The sequence below is a fragment of the Octopus sinensis genome, linkage group LG8 (genome assembly GCF_006345805.1).
Source record: "Octopus sinensis linkage group LG8, ASM634580v1, whole genome shotgun sequence".
Classification (NCBI taxonomy): Eukaryota; Metazoa; Mollusca; class Cephalopoda; order Octopoda; family Octopodidae; genus Octopus; species Octopus sinensis.
The window spans coordinates 75,390,935-75,409,684 of NC_043004.1; the positions used below are offsets into that span (position 1 = coordinate 75,390,935).

Below are 18,750 nucleotides of genomic sequence, written 5' to 3' on the forward strand. Positions count from 1 at the left end.
TTATGGTTGTCAATTTCATACGACACCGCTACGGAAAATGGGATTTTTTTCTAGCGGTGTCAAATGAAAATGTCACCCATAATTATGGCCCTAGTATCGATCTATTGCATTTCAATCTATTTTAGATTTAGGGTTAGGGTTAAGGGTTGGGGAAGGGTATCTTTTTTTCTTCACAAATGTAAATAAACCCAATCTGTTTCTTAAAGGAGGGACATATTCATTATGCACAAAATGGAGGTCAGGGATTGGTTAAAATTGCCGAAATGCACGAAATTAAAGACGAAATATCTTACAACCTATAGAATTTTCTTAATAAAGCCAAGAGAAAATGATGTTTTATAAACACATTCTACCAGTATACGAAGTTTAAAACATTTTAGTTACCTAGAAATTATGTTACAAAGTGCCGTTCAAAAGGAAAATATCCCAGATTTGTCTCATTAATACAACTTTCAGAATTCCATTCAAATGAACTGTTACAGTAAATTCATTGAATATTGTAAAGTGCTGGACACAAAGCCAAATGGATAGAAACTATTGTAAATATCTTAATCTGTGAAACTTGAGAAATTTAACAGCAGGTTGTTCAAAGAATTTTATCAACATTTGGCAGTTTGAGTACAGAAGTCCCAACACCACTTAATCCCCATCTAACGGCATCTCAGAGAGTGCTTTTGTAATACTGGTTTCAAATTTTGGCACAAGGCCAGCAATTTCGAGGAAGGGGATAAATCTATTACATCAATCCCTGAACTCAACTGGTAGTTATTTTATTGACCCCGAAAGAATGAAAGGCAAAGTCAACCGCGTCGGAATTTGAACTCACAAAGTAAAGACGGACGAAATGCCGCTAACCATTTTGCCTGGTGCTGTACCGATTCTGCCAGCTTACCATCTTAAGAGCTGCTGTGATATTGAAATCACTTCTAGTTAAAGCAGGTGACCCATATCGTATCCTTTTTGACCAAACTAGTTCGCTTGTTTCGACCAAATAACTGAAATACGGAAGGGCCTGAATCTTACTACCAATCCAAAATTTCTAGTTGACACCTGGTATATCTGAGTGCTTACATTCTTATCTCCCAAAAGCTTAGTCCGAGGGAATGTCAGTTTATTTTATTTTTTTATTATTTTATTGGCCTCGAGAGGATGAAGGCAAAGTGGTTCTGGGCGGAATTTGACTCAAAACGTAAAGACGAACGAAATACCGCTAAACTTTTTGCCCGGCGTGCTAATGACTCTGCCAACTCAACGTCCTTAATTTCCTGTAGAATAACAATTATTTTCTAAGTTTGAATTCAACTGAGGTCAAATTTGCCTTTTTATCCTTTCCGGTGGTCGTTGAAATAAAGTACCAGTGAAACACTGAAGCTAATTATAATCAACTTAATCCTTTCCTTCGGTTTCAGGCCTTGGTGTCTATGTTAGAAACAATTATATTTCTCTACTTAACCGAAGTATTGTTTTATTTTTTAGGCAGAGAAAGTTGAAAAGAAAACTTTAATGACGATGTTTTTTCCTAAACTTGGAAGTGATGCAAGGGAACATGTTGAAGAGCTTAAAGAAAGAAGGAGTCCAACATTGCTAATTGATAATTTATCATCGAAATACAGCAGTGCTTGTTGCTAATATAAAGTAACATTAAACTGTTCATAGTATAGTAATGGGGTGCTTCTAAGAAACTATAGCAATAATGCACGATTTTAACTGCGAAATGACAGCCTCCTCTACGCAATGGCACTCAGCATTCTGTTTCTTTATTACCCACAAGGACAGACAAACGGATTAAGTCGATTACATCGATCCCAGTGCGTAACTGGTACTTAATTTATTGACCCCGAAAGGATGAAAGGCAAAGTCGACTTCGGCGGAATTTGAACTCAGAACGTAACGGCAGACGAAATACGGCTACGCATTTCGCCCGGCGTGCTAACGGTTCTACCAGCTCGCCGCCCTAAATAGCACTCAGCATTCATCAATAATAGCATTTAAAAAAACTTTACTACTACTACTGATTTCTTTTATTTATGCACATGGCCTTTATAAAGTGGGGGGACACCACAGGGACAGACAAACCAAGACATATAAAACACATATCGAATGGACTACGACTGAGAAAAAATGAGGATGAAATGGCTTACTCGCCCCCCGCCCCAAGTAAGCAGTTTCATTTCACTGTTCTTTTAAATTACAGTTCACTTTACAGTTATGTATCCCTTTTGTTTTTGTTTTTTTTTAAACACACAATTACAACAAATATTGCATAAGATCGTCGAAAATTACAACAGGCGGCAACTCGTCGTATCTAAACTGAAGAGGTGTTATTACAACACTTTTTTTCTTAAACAGTTCCACTAATCTCTCCCCTCTTTCTCTCTCCAATAAGCACCCACTTTTTACCTTCTGAGTTTGCCAATTTCACTCTGATCACATTTTTCATCTTTGTTAACCTCTTTTCGATTTCAACACTTGTTTCGTATTCTACGAGGTTTCGTAAATTTCTCCCTCTAAGTATAGTATCTTTCTCTGATCTCTTTCACCACTCTCTTCGCCCGACGCTGTCTCTTCCGTTTTCATTCTTCTGTAGTGCTCCTTCTTCCTTACTAGTTGAAGGCAACGGTTCCTGAGTTCGCATTTCACTTGATTTTCCATTTTCTTTCTTGTTCTCTTCCTCGTTTGTTTTTCTTTTTTTCTCCTTGGGCCTTTTAGGTGATGATTCTAAGTTCTTTTTTCTTTTCACCACCGTAAATTATTCCTCTATTTTCTCCTCCTCTACAGATGTATTCTCTTCTTCTTGCATTTCTGTTATTTCCTCCTCGTGTTTCTGGGGACACTTGGCCTTCATACGTCCCCTTACTCCACACGCAAAACATATTGGAGGTCTACCCTCCACAACAATCCTTAATCTGGTCTCGTCTGGCAACCCCAGCTCTTCCACAATCTTATGAAGGTCTGGTAAGCTTATATGGACTATTACTTCTAGCTCATATCCCCACTAATTCACCTCCGTAGTCTTCGACATTTTAAAAACTTTTGTATCTTCCTCTGTATGATAGAAGATGGCTGCCACCAGCCATGCCACGTCAATTTCAAGGTGCACTCTACCTATCCTTACTCGGTACTACTAGCGAACAGTGGTCCCGGTGCGCGCACTCGCGCATCCGCGCTAGCTAGTCGTAAGTAGTCGATCCTACAACGACTTTTTAACCCTAATCCTAAACCTAACCCTAACCTTAGTTTGTTTATAAAAATAATTTATTTACTTAGTTTTAAAAATTATTTACTTTGCGTTTTTTCTTTTAATTTGTAGGATCGACTACTTACGACTAGCTAGCGCGGATGCGCGAGTGCGCGCACCTGGACCACTGTTCGCTAGTAGTACCTCCTTACTCTGGCCGCACGTTTGCCACAGTAAGTACGTAGTAATGCCCACTCCGCTGATTTCAAGGCCACAGTGGAATACTTCTTTGCTTCATTCTCGTTTACGAAGCGCACCTCCACCGTGCCGAACTTCCGTCCTCTGGTGTAGAACGTGGTTGATTCTTTTATTCCTTTCGAACACTCCTCAACCGCTTCTACGGCTGCTATCTCTACCTTCTTCGATGCCATGTTTAGCATTCTATATAAGATAGTTCTCTTTTCCGTATTCTCGATAACTTCTTTGGGAGGTGTCAGCCTTAGACAGTCTCCCTCCTTTTTTTTTAGCAAGGTGTTGTATTTCTTGAAGTCCTTGTCTTTGACTTCTAATTCCCGGACTTGCAGTAGCTCCACTGACAGGCTTTTGCCAGTTACTGCAGCATAACTGCCTGTTTGCACTTGTCTATTCTGCATAATAATGTTCTTTGCAACTTCGCCCATAAATGGGGAAGACAAATAAAATTGCAACAACTTCAAGTAATAACAATAATACTACAATTCAATAAATAAACAATGTAATAGAACAATAACTCACATCGAGCGAACACGAGCCATTGACTACTGCTACTACTACTACTACTTGCCTCAATTCCATTTTTCTTTCTGAAAAAGGCGATAGCTACTACGTTGCTTCTTATAACATCTGTTGAGTTCTATAGGGGATTAATGGAGGGTAAGAGTGACGGCATCCTGGGTGGGGGGGATCTCTGGGCGTCGTGGATAATCAATTAGCCGGTCTTTTTCGGAGAACATTGGGGATGGAGCCCATGGATAATTCCCAGAAATCCCTGGCCTGGCAGTGCTACCAGGGTTTCTGTCGGGTCGAGATAAGTTTTACAGGCACGGAGGAATGATCAGCCGGTCCTGTCTGAGGTGTGCGCAGAGCAATGAAACCGTCCTGCAAGTACTCGTACAGTGCCCGGGCATTGCAGACTTGTGGAGCTTTGTCGAACAGCTGTTGCCGCGTGTGGGACAGACCCGATTATCGTCTGAGTCTCTCGTGAAGATTGCCCTGTCAACTTAGTAAAATCGGGATGGTCAGGTAGTTTTTCACAGTCTGGTGGCTATGGCGATAGAGGTTGCATGGTGGACACGTCTGGAAGGGTTGAAGGCAGGCACTTTCCTCTTCGGTCAAGGACTCATCGACCTTTTCAGGTTCCACCTGAAAAAGTAAAGTGAAGGTGGGGAGGGAAGTGCTGTCACCCAGTGAGTTCACAAATATTCTTTTCCTTTACTTAAAATATACAGCATAAATTCATATTATCTTAATATATAAACCAGTTATTAAAGTATAAACCTTTAATTAAATTAATGTACCAGTGTAATTAATAACATATTTTCCAAATACAAAACTCATTAGTGTCAAGCAATCTTATCCAGAATTTAACATTTACAAGTCAGACCGTGATTACGATAATGCATTAAATTGACATTGTGCGAGCCCTGAGACCTAAAGCCTAGGTCTACAGTGCGCTTGTTTACTCAAAACGCAAAGCATTTTGAATTCGTGAGCTGTAGTTACAAACCACATGGAACACTTGTTTTTCTTGAGACCAAGAACTTATAAGGCCGGTTACTCAGTTTCCAAAGTGTATAAGCGACTGAGATCACAGCATTCCTCTGAACGGGATACTAGTCCGTTGCAGGGTTCCAGGCTACCAATTTTCGATCATGTCAATTGTATTGATCCCAGAACTTGATTAGTACTTTACTTTATCGACCCCAAAGTGATGAAAGGCAAAGTTTACCTCACCGGGATTTGAACTCAGAACGTAAAGAGCCGGAAGACAAGCTGAGAAGCATCTTGTCCGACATGTTTACAACTCTGCCAGCTCGTCGTACACGTGGAGCAATTAAACAATACTATTAAGTTAGTGTTAGTTATATAGGAATTAATTATTAGTGTTAATTGCATAATAACTGAGTTAATACAAAGTGAGCTTTAAAATCTGTTTTGGATTACTTATGCGGTGAGGAAAAGACAACATCATTTCAATGATTAATTTTGTTTCAATTGTTTCGGGAAGTGATGGAGACAAATCAGAAAATGTTTCGGTATATAATAAACCTCCTCACGGAAGCATCAACTGATCAGTACTTGGGGAAGAAGTGATAGGTTAATCACTAGGTAATTAAAATTACTTAATCAACCAGCTGACGTCTAATTCCGCTTTTTTCGAGAAGATGCAACTTCGATCCAGAAGAACAATTGATACTACAAGGATTCGGAAAAGAGTCGTTAACGACATTTAATTTGCTCAGCTTTTTACGATAAAAAAAGTTCCATCAGGTTATAAGCACTGTAAGTTCTTGCTCTAACCGAAAATAAACTCAATATAAAAATTTATGGGGAATGAGACGACTGGGCGCCGCTGTTTGGACGTTAACGATTTGGCAAGGCTGAATGGATATTCAGTCTGATTTGGCGACAGTACTTTTTGGCATTGGAGGTAAGCACACGTGGGAACAAATATATATGTACAGGTAGAAAGATTGGGAGAGTGAAAGGTAAAGAGAAATATGTTCACACACATAAACAGAGATAGATAGATAGATAAATAAAGAGAGAGAGGGGGAAGAAAGAGTCAGAGAGAAAGGGGGGAGAGAGAGTCAGAGAGAGAGAGAGAGAGAGGAGAGAGAGTCAGAGAGAGAGAGAGAGACTGAGAGAGAGAGAGAGTGAAGGAGGAAGGAAGAGCATGAGAGAAACAATGAAACGTCTGACGTCAAATAAGTCATCGTCGATTCATTGGCGGCAAACGGCTGCGCCAAGACGTTTCGCTCCCATATTTATGAGATCTTTGAATTATGAGATTAGATTAGTCCTTTGAGTTGGGGATGGATTTGTGGGGTTATTTTTGCTAAACCTTAAAAAGGCGTGGCTGCGTGGTAAGAAGTTTGCTTCCCATTGACATGGTCCCAGGTTCAATCCTACTGCGTAGCACCTTGAGTGTCTTCTACTGTAGCCCCGGACCGACCTTGTGAATGGATTTGGCAGATGAAAACTGAAAGAAGCCCGTCGTATGTGTGTGTGTGTGCGTGCGTGTGTCTGTGAGTGTATCCTACCAGCGCTTAACAACGAATGTTGGTGTGTTTACATCCTTGTGACTTAGCAGTTCAGTAAAAGAGAATAATAGAATAAGTACCACGACTTTATGAAGGAAAAAGTCCCAGGGCTCGATTTCTTCAACTAAAAGCTCTTCAATGCGGTGCTCCAGTATGGCTGCACTGACTGAAACAAGTAAAAGATAAGCTTAGTGATCGCTTCGATAATCCCAGTTGGTCGATGTTTACTACAACTCTAACGTAAATTATGCATTTAGTACGAAGAACCTTCCGCTCAGGAATTTCCCCTCGGCCATATTGCTTCGATTGTCACTGTTACTTGATATGCTGCTCCCCGCTACTCTCTCTCTCTCTCTCTCTGTCGCTGTCTCTCAATCTATCTGTCTATCTTTCTTTCACTCTCTCACTTCTTCGCCAAGCTCAACAGCCTTCTACCTACCTTTGTATGCGACACTCATCTCTAAGCGATCCCTTTGTTGACGAATGACAGTGTGGCCTTTCAATAAAGTCATTCTCCCCCTCCCGACTCCATTAGCAACTCTCTTACTATTTGTTCCCCTATAATCTTTCCATTCCCACCAGACTCACCAGATACTGGTACATCAGCCGCAGTCAATGACACAATTTTGGCACCTACATGCCTACACGACTTTGACCGGTTATATAGCAGTCCGTATTTCTTTCCCCCCTCCTTCTTCTTCATCCTCTTTCTTTTTTTCTTCTTCTTCCTTAATAGAAATACTTTCTTTTCGTTCTCAGAGACACGAGAAACACATGGAAGTCACGAGTTCCGATTTCCTCCCCTCTTTATTAAGTGATAGTCACGAAAAAGTGCTTAGTTCGGCGCTTACTGCAAGGCACAGAGTTGGATTAGGTTTTATAAATATCCTGCCTGAGTCTACTTGACATTTCATTCCTCCAAAGTTGATTTATTAATTACAACGACTGATAGAATTTCTCTTAAGAACAAGAAAAAAAAAATGCTTTAAAACATAAACACATACGCTTGAGTATATTGTTGTTGATATTTTGTCCGGGGTTTGCCCTGGTCTACGGATCCTAATTGGTTTAGGACTAAGGCGGGCAGAATTGTTAGCTCGCCGGAGAAAATGCCCAGCGACATTTCGTCCGTCTTTACGTTTTCAGTTCAAAATTCCGCCGAGGTCGATAAAAGAAGTACCATTTGAGCACTGGGGTCGACTCCTTCCCACCCCGAAATTGCAGGCCTTGTGCCAAAGTTTGAAACCAATATTGTATTCCTGACTTTATTATCTGTGGTGTCTTTTATTAAGAAAGTTGCATATGGTTTCACGAAGATTTATTGGGTCATATGTATGTCCATGTGTAGTTTATATCCTTGTTTGTATACAATAACGACGTGTGTATGTGTGTATACGTTTGTAGAATAATCACGTGACCGACCAGGCTATCAGATGTTGTTACACATCGCTAGTCACAATGCGATTTTGCATCGTTTTAGCCTTCAAATGACGCCGTCCCGCTGGCTAGGAGAGCAGGCCAACCATCCCCCTTGGTCGAAGGGTGACTGGAGCAATGTGAAATTAATTGTTTTGTTCAAGAACACAACCAGCTGCCCAGTCAAGAAATCGAACCTAAGATCTAGCGATCGTGAGTGAAGCAGCCTAACCTCTAGGCCACCGCACTCCATTTATAGGATAATACAGAACCAAAGTCGGTGGGATATTATACGGCTAAAACGCTTACTGGACTGAATTCAATGCATGCCAGTAATGTAAACAGCTGTGTATGGAATAAATTCATACATATCCTATGTATGTATGTCAGGTGACTTTCGAGTGCTACTGGTAACATGTAACCCAGTACAACCTGTTGCATGGTCGGGTCGTCGGCGACTAAACCGGCAACCCCACCAAGCTTGCTCGGTGAGGAGGGTGTTTACTGGACACTCTGCGGGATGAAAGACAAAATCCGTCAAAGGGCGGAGGAACTCTTGAGAGTCAACGGCCATCCAATAAATGTCTTAAGGATGTATCATGCGCGGGGACATAGAAATAATCGGGTTGAATACCCGATCGCGCGGTTAAACCATTGGAAGTGAAGGACTCCTAGCCTTTGTTAGGGCATCCTTCTAGGAGAAGGTAACTCAAGTAACTGGGATAACTCCGACATAAAACCTGCAGCTCAGTGGTTACCGATGATGTTGACTTGTTCTTTTCAGATTATGACTGCTGTTGCTTAGTGAGTGGGATTAACTTAGTGCCCATCCTTTCCTCACTTTAAAAAAAAAATCTTCATGCACAGGCATTGCACGATAATAACATTGATTAAGCTTCGTGCAATGGCCATACTCGATAACGAGGGGGCAGCCACCATGTATGCACGCATGCATGTATGCATTCATGTATGCAATGTATGTAAGTATATTTTTATGTATATATGTAACTTTGATAGGTTACGGCCAGTATATGCCCAGGCCATGTCTAACTCAATAGCACCACCTGGTGAAGTCTTTTAGTCATATATGGGGCACCATAGCCCACTCTAGCAAAGATTTATTATTATTGGAGACATATCCGGGTGTAGAAGGTCGGTCAAGGATTTTCTGAAGAAATTTGTCCAGAGATCTTTTGAATTTTATGGGATCCGTTTCCGTTTTGACGTATTTTTGTTTCGGTATAAAAGGGAGCTGGACCAGTTGAGGTAAAATAATTGTGACGTAATATTGCTAGGTGTACCGAGTTCGATCTCTGTAGTGAGCGGATAGCACGGGAGCCAAGTCTTGGATGGATTTTAAAATTGATGCCAACATCATTTGTGCAATATTGATGGAATATTTTCCACATAACACAAATGATATAGCGCTCCCAGCGGCGTTGGAGAGAGAAGAGATTGAGTCTTTTTAGTCGACCCCAATAATCAATGCCTCTCATGCCATTTGTCTTGTTATGGACTTCTGGAGTGCTTCCACTTTCATAATGAGTTGCTTCGCATGGCGGGACCACAATGATGTACGTATGTACGCCTATATATGTATGTATGCATTCATATATATATATTTGTATGTATACATGTATGTACGTAAGTGTGCAAATACTTACATACGTATATGTGTGTATGTATATATTTGTATGTATGTATACATGTACATGTTTGTATACATTTATTTATCGATGCATGTCGGTGAAAGGGAAACAGCAATTAAAACCCGAACATAAATAAACTTTTCTTTAGATTTTATTTACAGATGATACTGCTGGAGTTACTCAGGTTTTGTGAGTTTCGTGCCAAAGAACTTATTTTGAAGTTTGTAAAGCGCTTCGGTCACGGGCACGAAACTTTTGGCTTTTTAGTAACTTCTGTAGTATTCTCAGCTAATAGAAACAACACTCACACATACACATACCACACATATGCAAACACTTTTATATAAGTGTACATAACAATGTATATATATATATATATATATATATATATATATAAGTTAGAGGTGTTTAAAACCTCCAGGGGATGGTTAATCCAAAGGCGCTCCTGGTGATCACCGGATCTTTTCCTTTTCATGGATAGATCGATTAATAAATTTTCTTTAACTAAACGCTTTGAAACTGGTAGAATGTATCATATAGAACATCATTTACTCTTAGCGTTGTGGAGAAAAGTTTCTATTTACGAAGTTATTTCGTGTTAAAGTTGTCGTATTTCGGTAATTTCAACCAATCAATGACGTGTATTCAGCTGAATAAAATTACTGCTGTTGTTTGTCAACAACTATCGGCGGTGTATATTTTGTCACTGTTATTTGTGACATATTTCATCTGAGTTACGTTTGTATGAATAAACGAGTCTATCTGAAGCACGTTTACTTCATGGCCCCACCATAATCGTTCGTGCATTTTTACTGCTTTTAGGGGTTTTTTCTCCTGTTTTTCAACTACTATTTTCGGAAAGACTTCCTCTCCCACCATTTTCTCGCAAATTATTGTTTTTATTTAATTTTTTCTTTTGCCAAAACCCCAGCTTTTCGGATACGGAGATTCCGGAAAATTGCCAAAAATCGGAATTTTGAAATTTTTTGCCACCCCCTTACCCCTCCCACCTCAAATTTCTTCATTTTTCACTTTTTTCCGTAACCCTAAAACCCTAAAGCTAAAACCAGTACAAACGCATGAACGATGTCATAAATAACAATGACAAACGAAATATACACCGCCGATAGTTGTTGACAAACAACAGCAGTAATTTTCTTCGGCTGAATACACGTCATTGATTGGTTGAAATTACCGAAATACGACAACTTTAACATGAAATACCTTCGTAAATAGAAACTTTTCTCCACAATGCTAAGAGTAAAAGATGTTCTCTATGACACATTCTACCAGTTTCAAAGCGTTTAGTTAAAGAAAATTTATTAATTGATCTGCCGTTGAAAGGGAAAAGATCCTAATTTTCTGCGTAGGTACAGTCCTTGGTAAAAGGTATACAGTGGCAGGTAATTCAGCGGGTAAACCGTAGTTTAAATTATATGCAAGAAGAAAATGGAGGAAAAATAACAGGATGAAGTTGGTCGTTTGCACTAGTAAACTTAATTTAATCAATTAAATTTGATTAATCAAATTAATGGCTTATTAGCGAAAAACGACCAACCGCTTCCTGTTATTCCCCCCCCCATTGCTTCTTGCATATATATATATATATATATATATATATATATATATAGAGAGAGAGAGAGAGAGAGATGGCTGAGTTCAAATTCCGCCGAGGTCGACTCTGCCTTTTATCCTTTCGGATCGATAAATTAAGTACCAGTTACGCACTGGAATCGATATAATCGACTTAATCCGTTTGTCTGTCCTTGTTTGTCCTCTCTGTGTTTAGCCCCTTGTGGGTAGTAAAGAAATATATATATATATATATATATGTGTGTGTGTGTGTGTGTGTGTGTGTGTGTGTGTGTGTGTGTGTGTGTGTGTGTATGTGTGTGTGTGTATGTGTGTATGTGTGTATGTATGTATGTACACACTCATACACACACAATTGCAGCGTGGAAGGTTTTTAAGAGCCATTTAAAAACACACAAAAAACCCGTTACATTCACTTCAACATTAAAATTTAATTTGTGTCAAAATATTTTCGTCGCTTTGAAACCGCGACCTCTTCACTGACAAAACTTTGTGTTGCATCTCTGAAATTTTGTCAGTAAATAGGTCGCGGTTTCAAAGCGACGAAAATATTTTGACACGAATTAAATTTAGATTTTTAAGTGAATCTAACGGGGTTTGTGCGTGTGTTTAAATGGCTTACTTTCATCGCTGCAATTGTTTTTGTTTCAGCACACGATCTCAGATCATGTCTCTAGCTATGCAAGTACTTCTCCGTAATACACACACACACATATAATATAATATTATATATATATATATATATATATATATATACACATATATATATAACGGGAAGCTTTATGAAAATAACAAAAGACGAAGGCAGGTGGAAAACAAACGAACAATTGTATTAGTATGGCGCTCAGGAAATATAAATAAAACAAGTCTTTAACGTTTCGAGCCTACGCTCTTCAACAGAAAGAACACAGAGAGAGAAAAAAAGAAAGAAAGGAGAGAAAAAAAATGCTTGCAGTAGCTAACGAATCAACATGGCGATCTGATTTCGGCCAGAGGTCAAAGATCAAACATGAGACGCGAGAGCGAAATAAGGGGAGATAATAGGGTTGATAAAGGTTGAGGGACCAGCTAAAAGTGCGTGGGAGGGGTCTGGATGTGTGTATGTATAGGGTTGGTGTTGTATTAGTATGTATAAGGGTGTGGTGTGTGTGTGGTGTGTGTGTATGAGAGAGTATTAGTGCGTAAGATTGGTCTGGACGTGCGTATGTATGGGGTTGGTGTATGTATTAGTATGTATTAGTATGTATTAGTACGTATTGGTATGTATAGGTGTGTTGTGTGTGAGAGAGAGTATAAGTGCGTATGCGGGGTCTGGACGTGTGTATGTATAGGGTTGGTGTAAGTATTAGTATGTACTAGTATGTATTAGTACGTATTAGTATGTATTAGTTGGTGTGTGTATTAGTATGGCACATCATATGTGATGTGATGTGTAAGTCATGTGGTGTATGAGGAGAAGAGGGGGAGGGGGAGAAGAGGGGGAGAGAAGGGAGGGGAAGAAGAGGGGAGGAGAAGGGGGAGAGGAGAGGATGGGGGGGAGAAGGAAGGGGATGAGGGGGATGAAGGAGGAAAGAGGGAGAGGGGGGAGAGAAGGGGAGAGAGGGAGTGAGGGGCCAGAGGGAAGGGGAAGAGGGAGAAAGAGGGGGAGAATGGAAGGGGAGTAGGGGTGAAAGGATGAGGACTGAAGAAGTAGGGGTCGGGGGGAGAAAGGATAGGTGAGGAGGGGGGGAGTTAGATGAGGAGGGGGGGAGAGTTGAGACCAAATGGCGTATAAGAGCGAAGAGAGAAGATTAATTCCTGTTCACGGCGCAAACGGGAATCCGGATGGCCTCTGTGTAAGGAAAACCGAACACGATAGGTGTTGCAAGGAGTGACCGGTGGAGCGGAAATGGCGTGAGACCGTGTGTCGTTCGCAAGGTGGATGTCACGAGGTGTTTCCGCGAACCGTCAGCCAGCGGCGTCCCGTTTGTCCGATGTACAAGGAATTGGCAGAGAGAGCAAGAGATAATAGATAATATTTGCTGGAGGTGCAGGTGAAGGAGTGGATGATGGGATAGGGTCGATGGTGGGTGCTAGTGAGGCGGTGGTGTTGGAGAGTAAGGCAAGTGCGGCACGTGGGCGGGAGCAGGGGAACGAGCCCGGTTGGGGAGGTAGGGTCAGGGAAGGAGCTATGGACCAAAAGGTCTCGAAGGTTGTGGGCTCGTTTGAAAGAGGGGAGGGGTCGGTTAGGGAAGAGGTGTGAAGTGGACGGGTCGGACTGGAGATGACGGAAAGCTCGAAGAATGGTGCGTTGGAGACGTAGGGTCGTGGGGTGGTAAGTGAGGGGAAAAGGGAGGCGGGAGACTACAGGGCGGGTTCGGGGAGAGAGAGCAGATACACGGTCCACGGACCGTGCTCTGGCAAGGGCGGTGTGGATAGTGGTAAGGGGGTATCCACGTAGGGTGAAGTGGTGAGCCATACGTTGAGACTAGTCTCCAAGTCATGGTTCGTCACTACAGAGCCTACGTAGACGGAGGAATTGGGAATAGGGGATGGAAAGCTTGTGTGTTCTGGGTAAGGAGGAAGAGAAGTTGAGGTATGAGCGTGAGTCTGTGTGTTTGTAGTGAATGGAGGTGGTAAGAGTGGAGTGAAGAGCTCGAACCGAAATGTCGAGGAAGGAGACAGAGGTGTTGGAGATAGTGGAAGTGAAGTGGAGGGCTGGATGGAAAGATTGGACGAAAGAGAGGAAGGAATCTAGATGTTCGCGGGAGAGTGAGGTGGCACCGATAATGTCGTCAATATAACGACCATATAGTTCAGGAGTGGGAACCAGTGAAATTAGAGAATATTTGGGCCTCAACATAGCCAACGAACAGGTTCGCATAGTTGGGGCCCATTCGCGTTCCCATGGCCATATATACATATATACATACACATATATATATATACATATATACACATATATACATATATACACATATATACACATATACATATATACACATATATACACATATACATACACATATACACACATATACATATATACACATATACATATATACACATATACATATATACACATATACATATATATACATATATATATATATACACATATATATATATACACATATATATATATATATACACATATACATATATATATATATACACATATCCATATATATATATACACATATACATATATATATATATACACATATACATCTATATATATATACATATATATATATATACAATACATATATATATATACATATACATATATATATATATATACATATACATATATATACATATACATATATATATATACATATACATAATATATATACATATACATATATAATATATACATATACATATATATATATACATATACATATATATTACATATACATATATATATATATACACATATACATATTATACACCTATATATATACACATATCATCATATATATCTACACATATATATCTATACACATATACATATATATAATATACACATATACATATATATATATAGACACATATACATAATATATATACACATATACATATATATATATACACATATACATATATATATATATATATACACATATACATATATATACACATATACATATATATACACACATATACTAAACAGCCGAAATTGCTAAGATGATCCGGTTCCGACTGAAGATTAGAGGCTTCGAGTGACCCGTCTGTTTTTTTGTGTTGTCTCTCTGTGTGTTTTTGCGTTCTTGTCCCACTTTGTAATTTACATTTTATATTTAATTTCTATACATATATTATTGCGGCGTAACGTACCTCTATCTCCTATGTATACACATTTTACCTTGTACGACGTCTTTACACACACTCTCTCTATAGTCTGTGTCTTTCTCTTTCCTTGCCTCTGATTTTTCCCCCATTCTTATTTGCACTGTCATTTCTATTGCTAAGCCAATCCTGTTTCTTCTCCCCTTTTTGATTCCTTCCTTCTCTCTCTCTCCCCTCTGGTGTCTTCGTCCCTTTCTTTTCTCTCTCTCTCTCTTTGATTCCTTGCTCCCTGCTTTTCCTTTTCTTTCTCTTTCTTCCGTGCTCTCACGTGACCGCCTTCAAACCAGTCTTTTCGGCTTGACCGCTGCCATGTTAACGTTTGTTTTCGTTTTGCCGCAAAGGCATTTTTCAAATACGCCAACCAAGATAAGTTAAAAATTGTCCAAAGTCGTAAGACGCCCGCTGTTTTTGTCCTGCTTACCATTCTTGTTTTTTTATTTCTATTTTTTGTTTCTTGTATTTATATTCGTGTGGCATCCTGTCTTTGTTTCGTATACATTCGATCCTCTTTCCAAGAAATCTAATGCCTGTGGCTTAGTTTTTCCTTGGGGCTGGCCGGTTCGGAGTGATATCGAGATTAAACAGCCGAAATTGCTAAGATGATCCGGTTCCGACTGAAGATTAGAGGCTTCGAGTGACCCGTCTGTTTTTTTTTTGTGTCGTCTCTGTGTGTTTTTGCGTTCTTGTCCCACTTTGTAATTTATATTTTATATTTAATTTCTATACATATATACACATATACATATATATATACACATATACATATATATATATATATATATAGGTATACATATACACATATACATATACACATATACATATACGTATACATATACACATATACATATATATATATATATATATATATATATATATGCAAGTGTGTGTGTGTGTTTATTTGTATGTGTATGTGTGTATACACATACACACATACAGAAATATGTAAATACATCCTTGCATTCTCTACTTCGCTGTTTTAGAAATAGTAAACGTAGTATGCTAATAATATATATAAAGATAAGGCGGCGAGATGGCAGAAACGTTAGCACGCCGAGCGAAATACTTAGCGTTCTATTCCGCCGAGATCGACTTTGCCTTTCATCCTTTCGGGGTCAATAAATTAAGTACCAGTTGCGTTCTGGCGTCGATCTAATGGACTGGCCCCCTCCACTAAAAATTCGGCCCTTGTGCCTAGAGTAGAAAAGAATATATAAATGAAATACACAAATTATTCTAAACATTACAGAAAAGCATTGATTAGATATCTCTATCATCTGGTATGTAAAACAAAATATTAATTTTTAAAATAATTAAAAACCAGAGAGACGTGAAGTGTAAATGCAGGAAGAGAGATAGGTATGAGGTGATTAATAATTAGTTAATTATCGAGAAATAATTTTCAAACGCTACTTACTTGAGTTTGGTACCTGAGAGTGAATCCGAGAGGTAAATAGTGCTAGTAATAGCACAGCCAAAGTCCCAGGACAACCTGCAAGTGCTGTCTTCATTATCAATTTGACTCGCTTCTAAATTGAAGAAGAGTAATAGTAATAAATATAGTAATTATAATATTAATATTAATCATAATAATGATGATGATGATGATGATAATGATGATAATACGTAAATGAATAATTGTAATTAAAAAAAAGTTGAAGAAATTAATACTAGAATGTAACGATAACCCGGAACGATAACGGCCAAAGAAAAAAAAATCAAAAATGAAAAACAAGTAGAAAAACAAAAATGTAATAAAATAATAAGAAATGTGGGGTAAAAGTAAAACAAAAAAACAATGGAAAATTAAGAAAAAAAGAAAACGAATGAAAATAAACTAAAAAAAGAAAAGAAAAAGAAAAGGAAAAAGACATAACTTGCGTAAATACTCGAGAGAAGTGTTGGGAGTTTGTTAGTGGTGAGTGGAGTGTGAGTGAACACTTGTCATCGCTTTCCGATGGCTTCACACTGAAGAATTATAAACAAAACAAAGCAACAAGAAGAAGAAGAAGAACAACAACAACGGTAATAGCAATAAGAACAACAATAAAGGTAATAACAGCAACAACAATAATAAAGACGAGTTCCACGACCCTAAACCATCACAGACACTACCACCGAAGAAACGAAATATCATTGTTATTTGAGCCTTCCTTCTTTCCTTCGTCCGTTCCTTCCTTCCCTCCTTCCTTTCTTTCTCTTCTCTCCCCTTTCCTTTTTCTTACTTCTCTCTCATTTTCTAGTTTTCTTTCCGTTCTTCAATCTCCCCCCCATATTCTCCCTTCCTTCTTCTCTCCCTCTCCACCAACCTCTCTCTTTAACTCTTTCTCCGTCTCTCTCCCTCGTTCTGCATCGCTCTCCCTCTCTTTCCCTTTCTCTCTCCCTCTCCGTTTGTCTCTGCCTATCTGTGTGTCTGTCTCTCATTGTCTCTGTCACCCTGTCTACATGTCTCTCTTCTCTCTCTTTGCTCCTCTCCCCCTCTCTCTCCCTCTCTTTAGACATTCTCAATCCTTTAGTTTTTTTCAAAGTCAAATGTTTGAAATTTTTTTTTCTGTTTGAAGTATTTGACTTTTGTGTATCCACGTATGTATGCGGATATCTATAAACATGTATGGATGTAGGCATACGCGTGTGTATGTAGATATCCATTCATGTAGGTATGTATATATGTGTACGCAGGTAGTTATGCACCTTTGTATGTATATATCCTCTTATGCATGTAGATACGTATTTCACGTTACATATGTATTTGCATATTGTGGGAAGATATATATATATATATATATGAATAAATGAAAGAATGGAGTCGAACGAAGATGTTAACAAAATTCCTTTACTCTCGACACATGTTTCGAAGACAGCATGTTTTCATTCCAAAGGAATAAAGGGTGCATTATACAATCTTCTCATCAGGAAAGAAAGGGAGCCTCTCTCGACAACAAGACAAACAAAAATTTCGATGATTGCCTACATGGTAAACAAAGCGATAATGAGTGTTTTTTTTTTAAAAACCGTTAGAAGAATTGACGTCAAAAATAGATAGTAGGAAGAGAAGGGATAAAGGAATAATAGGTAGGGAACAAGTGGAGAGGGAAGGGTACGTTGATTGAAAGAATGTTCGAAGGCTTAGGAAGGAATTTCTCTATAGAAGTGGGGTGGACGTAAAGCTAATTGTTCAAACCACAGTGACTATCGTTATCATTTATATGAGTAGAAAGTATGTTTCTGCCAGTGTTTACATTTGTATGATTTTTCTATGAGTGTGTTTACAAGGGGAACCTTAGAGAGGAGGATATGGAAGAGCTCAGAGTTGCAAATGTTACAAAATCTCCTGCTCTTATCAAAAGGAAAGGATACAGACAGTATGAACCAATCTAACTTGAAAATTATATTGTTGTCTTTAAGACGCCAAACTAATTTACTTAGCCCTGTACTATGTCGTTTTTTACTATCCCTGAATGTTGAGTAGTGGTTTGAAATTCTCTTGGATAACTGGGAAGTGGACGCTCCTATATAGAAGAAGACATCGGTACCGGAAGAAATTCTACACTGGTAAATAGAATTCTTAATCTTAGAATTACTAGACAAAAATTTAATTCTGTTGGGGTTGTCCTTCGAGATCGAAACGAAGTTTTTATTGTTATGATTGTTGTTACTATTATTATTAGCGCTAACAACTACACTATTTCTATTATTATTAGTATTATTAATGGTATTACAACCAGTAATACCACCGACAATAATACCGTTATTGTTGTTACCATCAACACTACCATTGTTA

The 18,750-nt window shown here is 38.9% G+C and overlaps 1 protein-coding gene across 1 annotated transcript in view; it reads right to left on the reverse strand.

The window, feature by feature from the left end:
• Window positions 1–16,897, reverse strand: part of LOC115214854 (low-density lipoprotein receptor-related protein 2-like) — a 75,169-nt gene extending 58,272 nt beyond the window's left edge. The window contains exons 1-2 of the mRNA XM_036505164.1: window positions 16,847–16,897; window positions 16,387–16,498 (exon numbers count right to left, since the gene is read on the reverse strand). Of these exons, the coding sequence (XP_036361057.1) occupies window positions 16,387–16,480 (94 nt within the window). The 5' untranslated portion in view covers window positions 16,481–16,498; window positions 16,847–16,897. The remainder of the gene's footprint in view (window positions 1–16,386; window positions 16,499–16,846) is intronic.
• Between the last annotated feature and the right edge of the window lie 1,853 nt (window positions 16,898–18,750).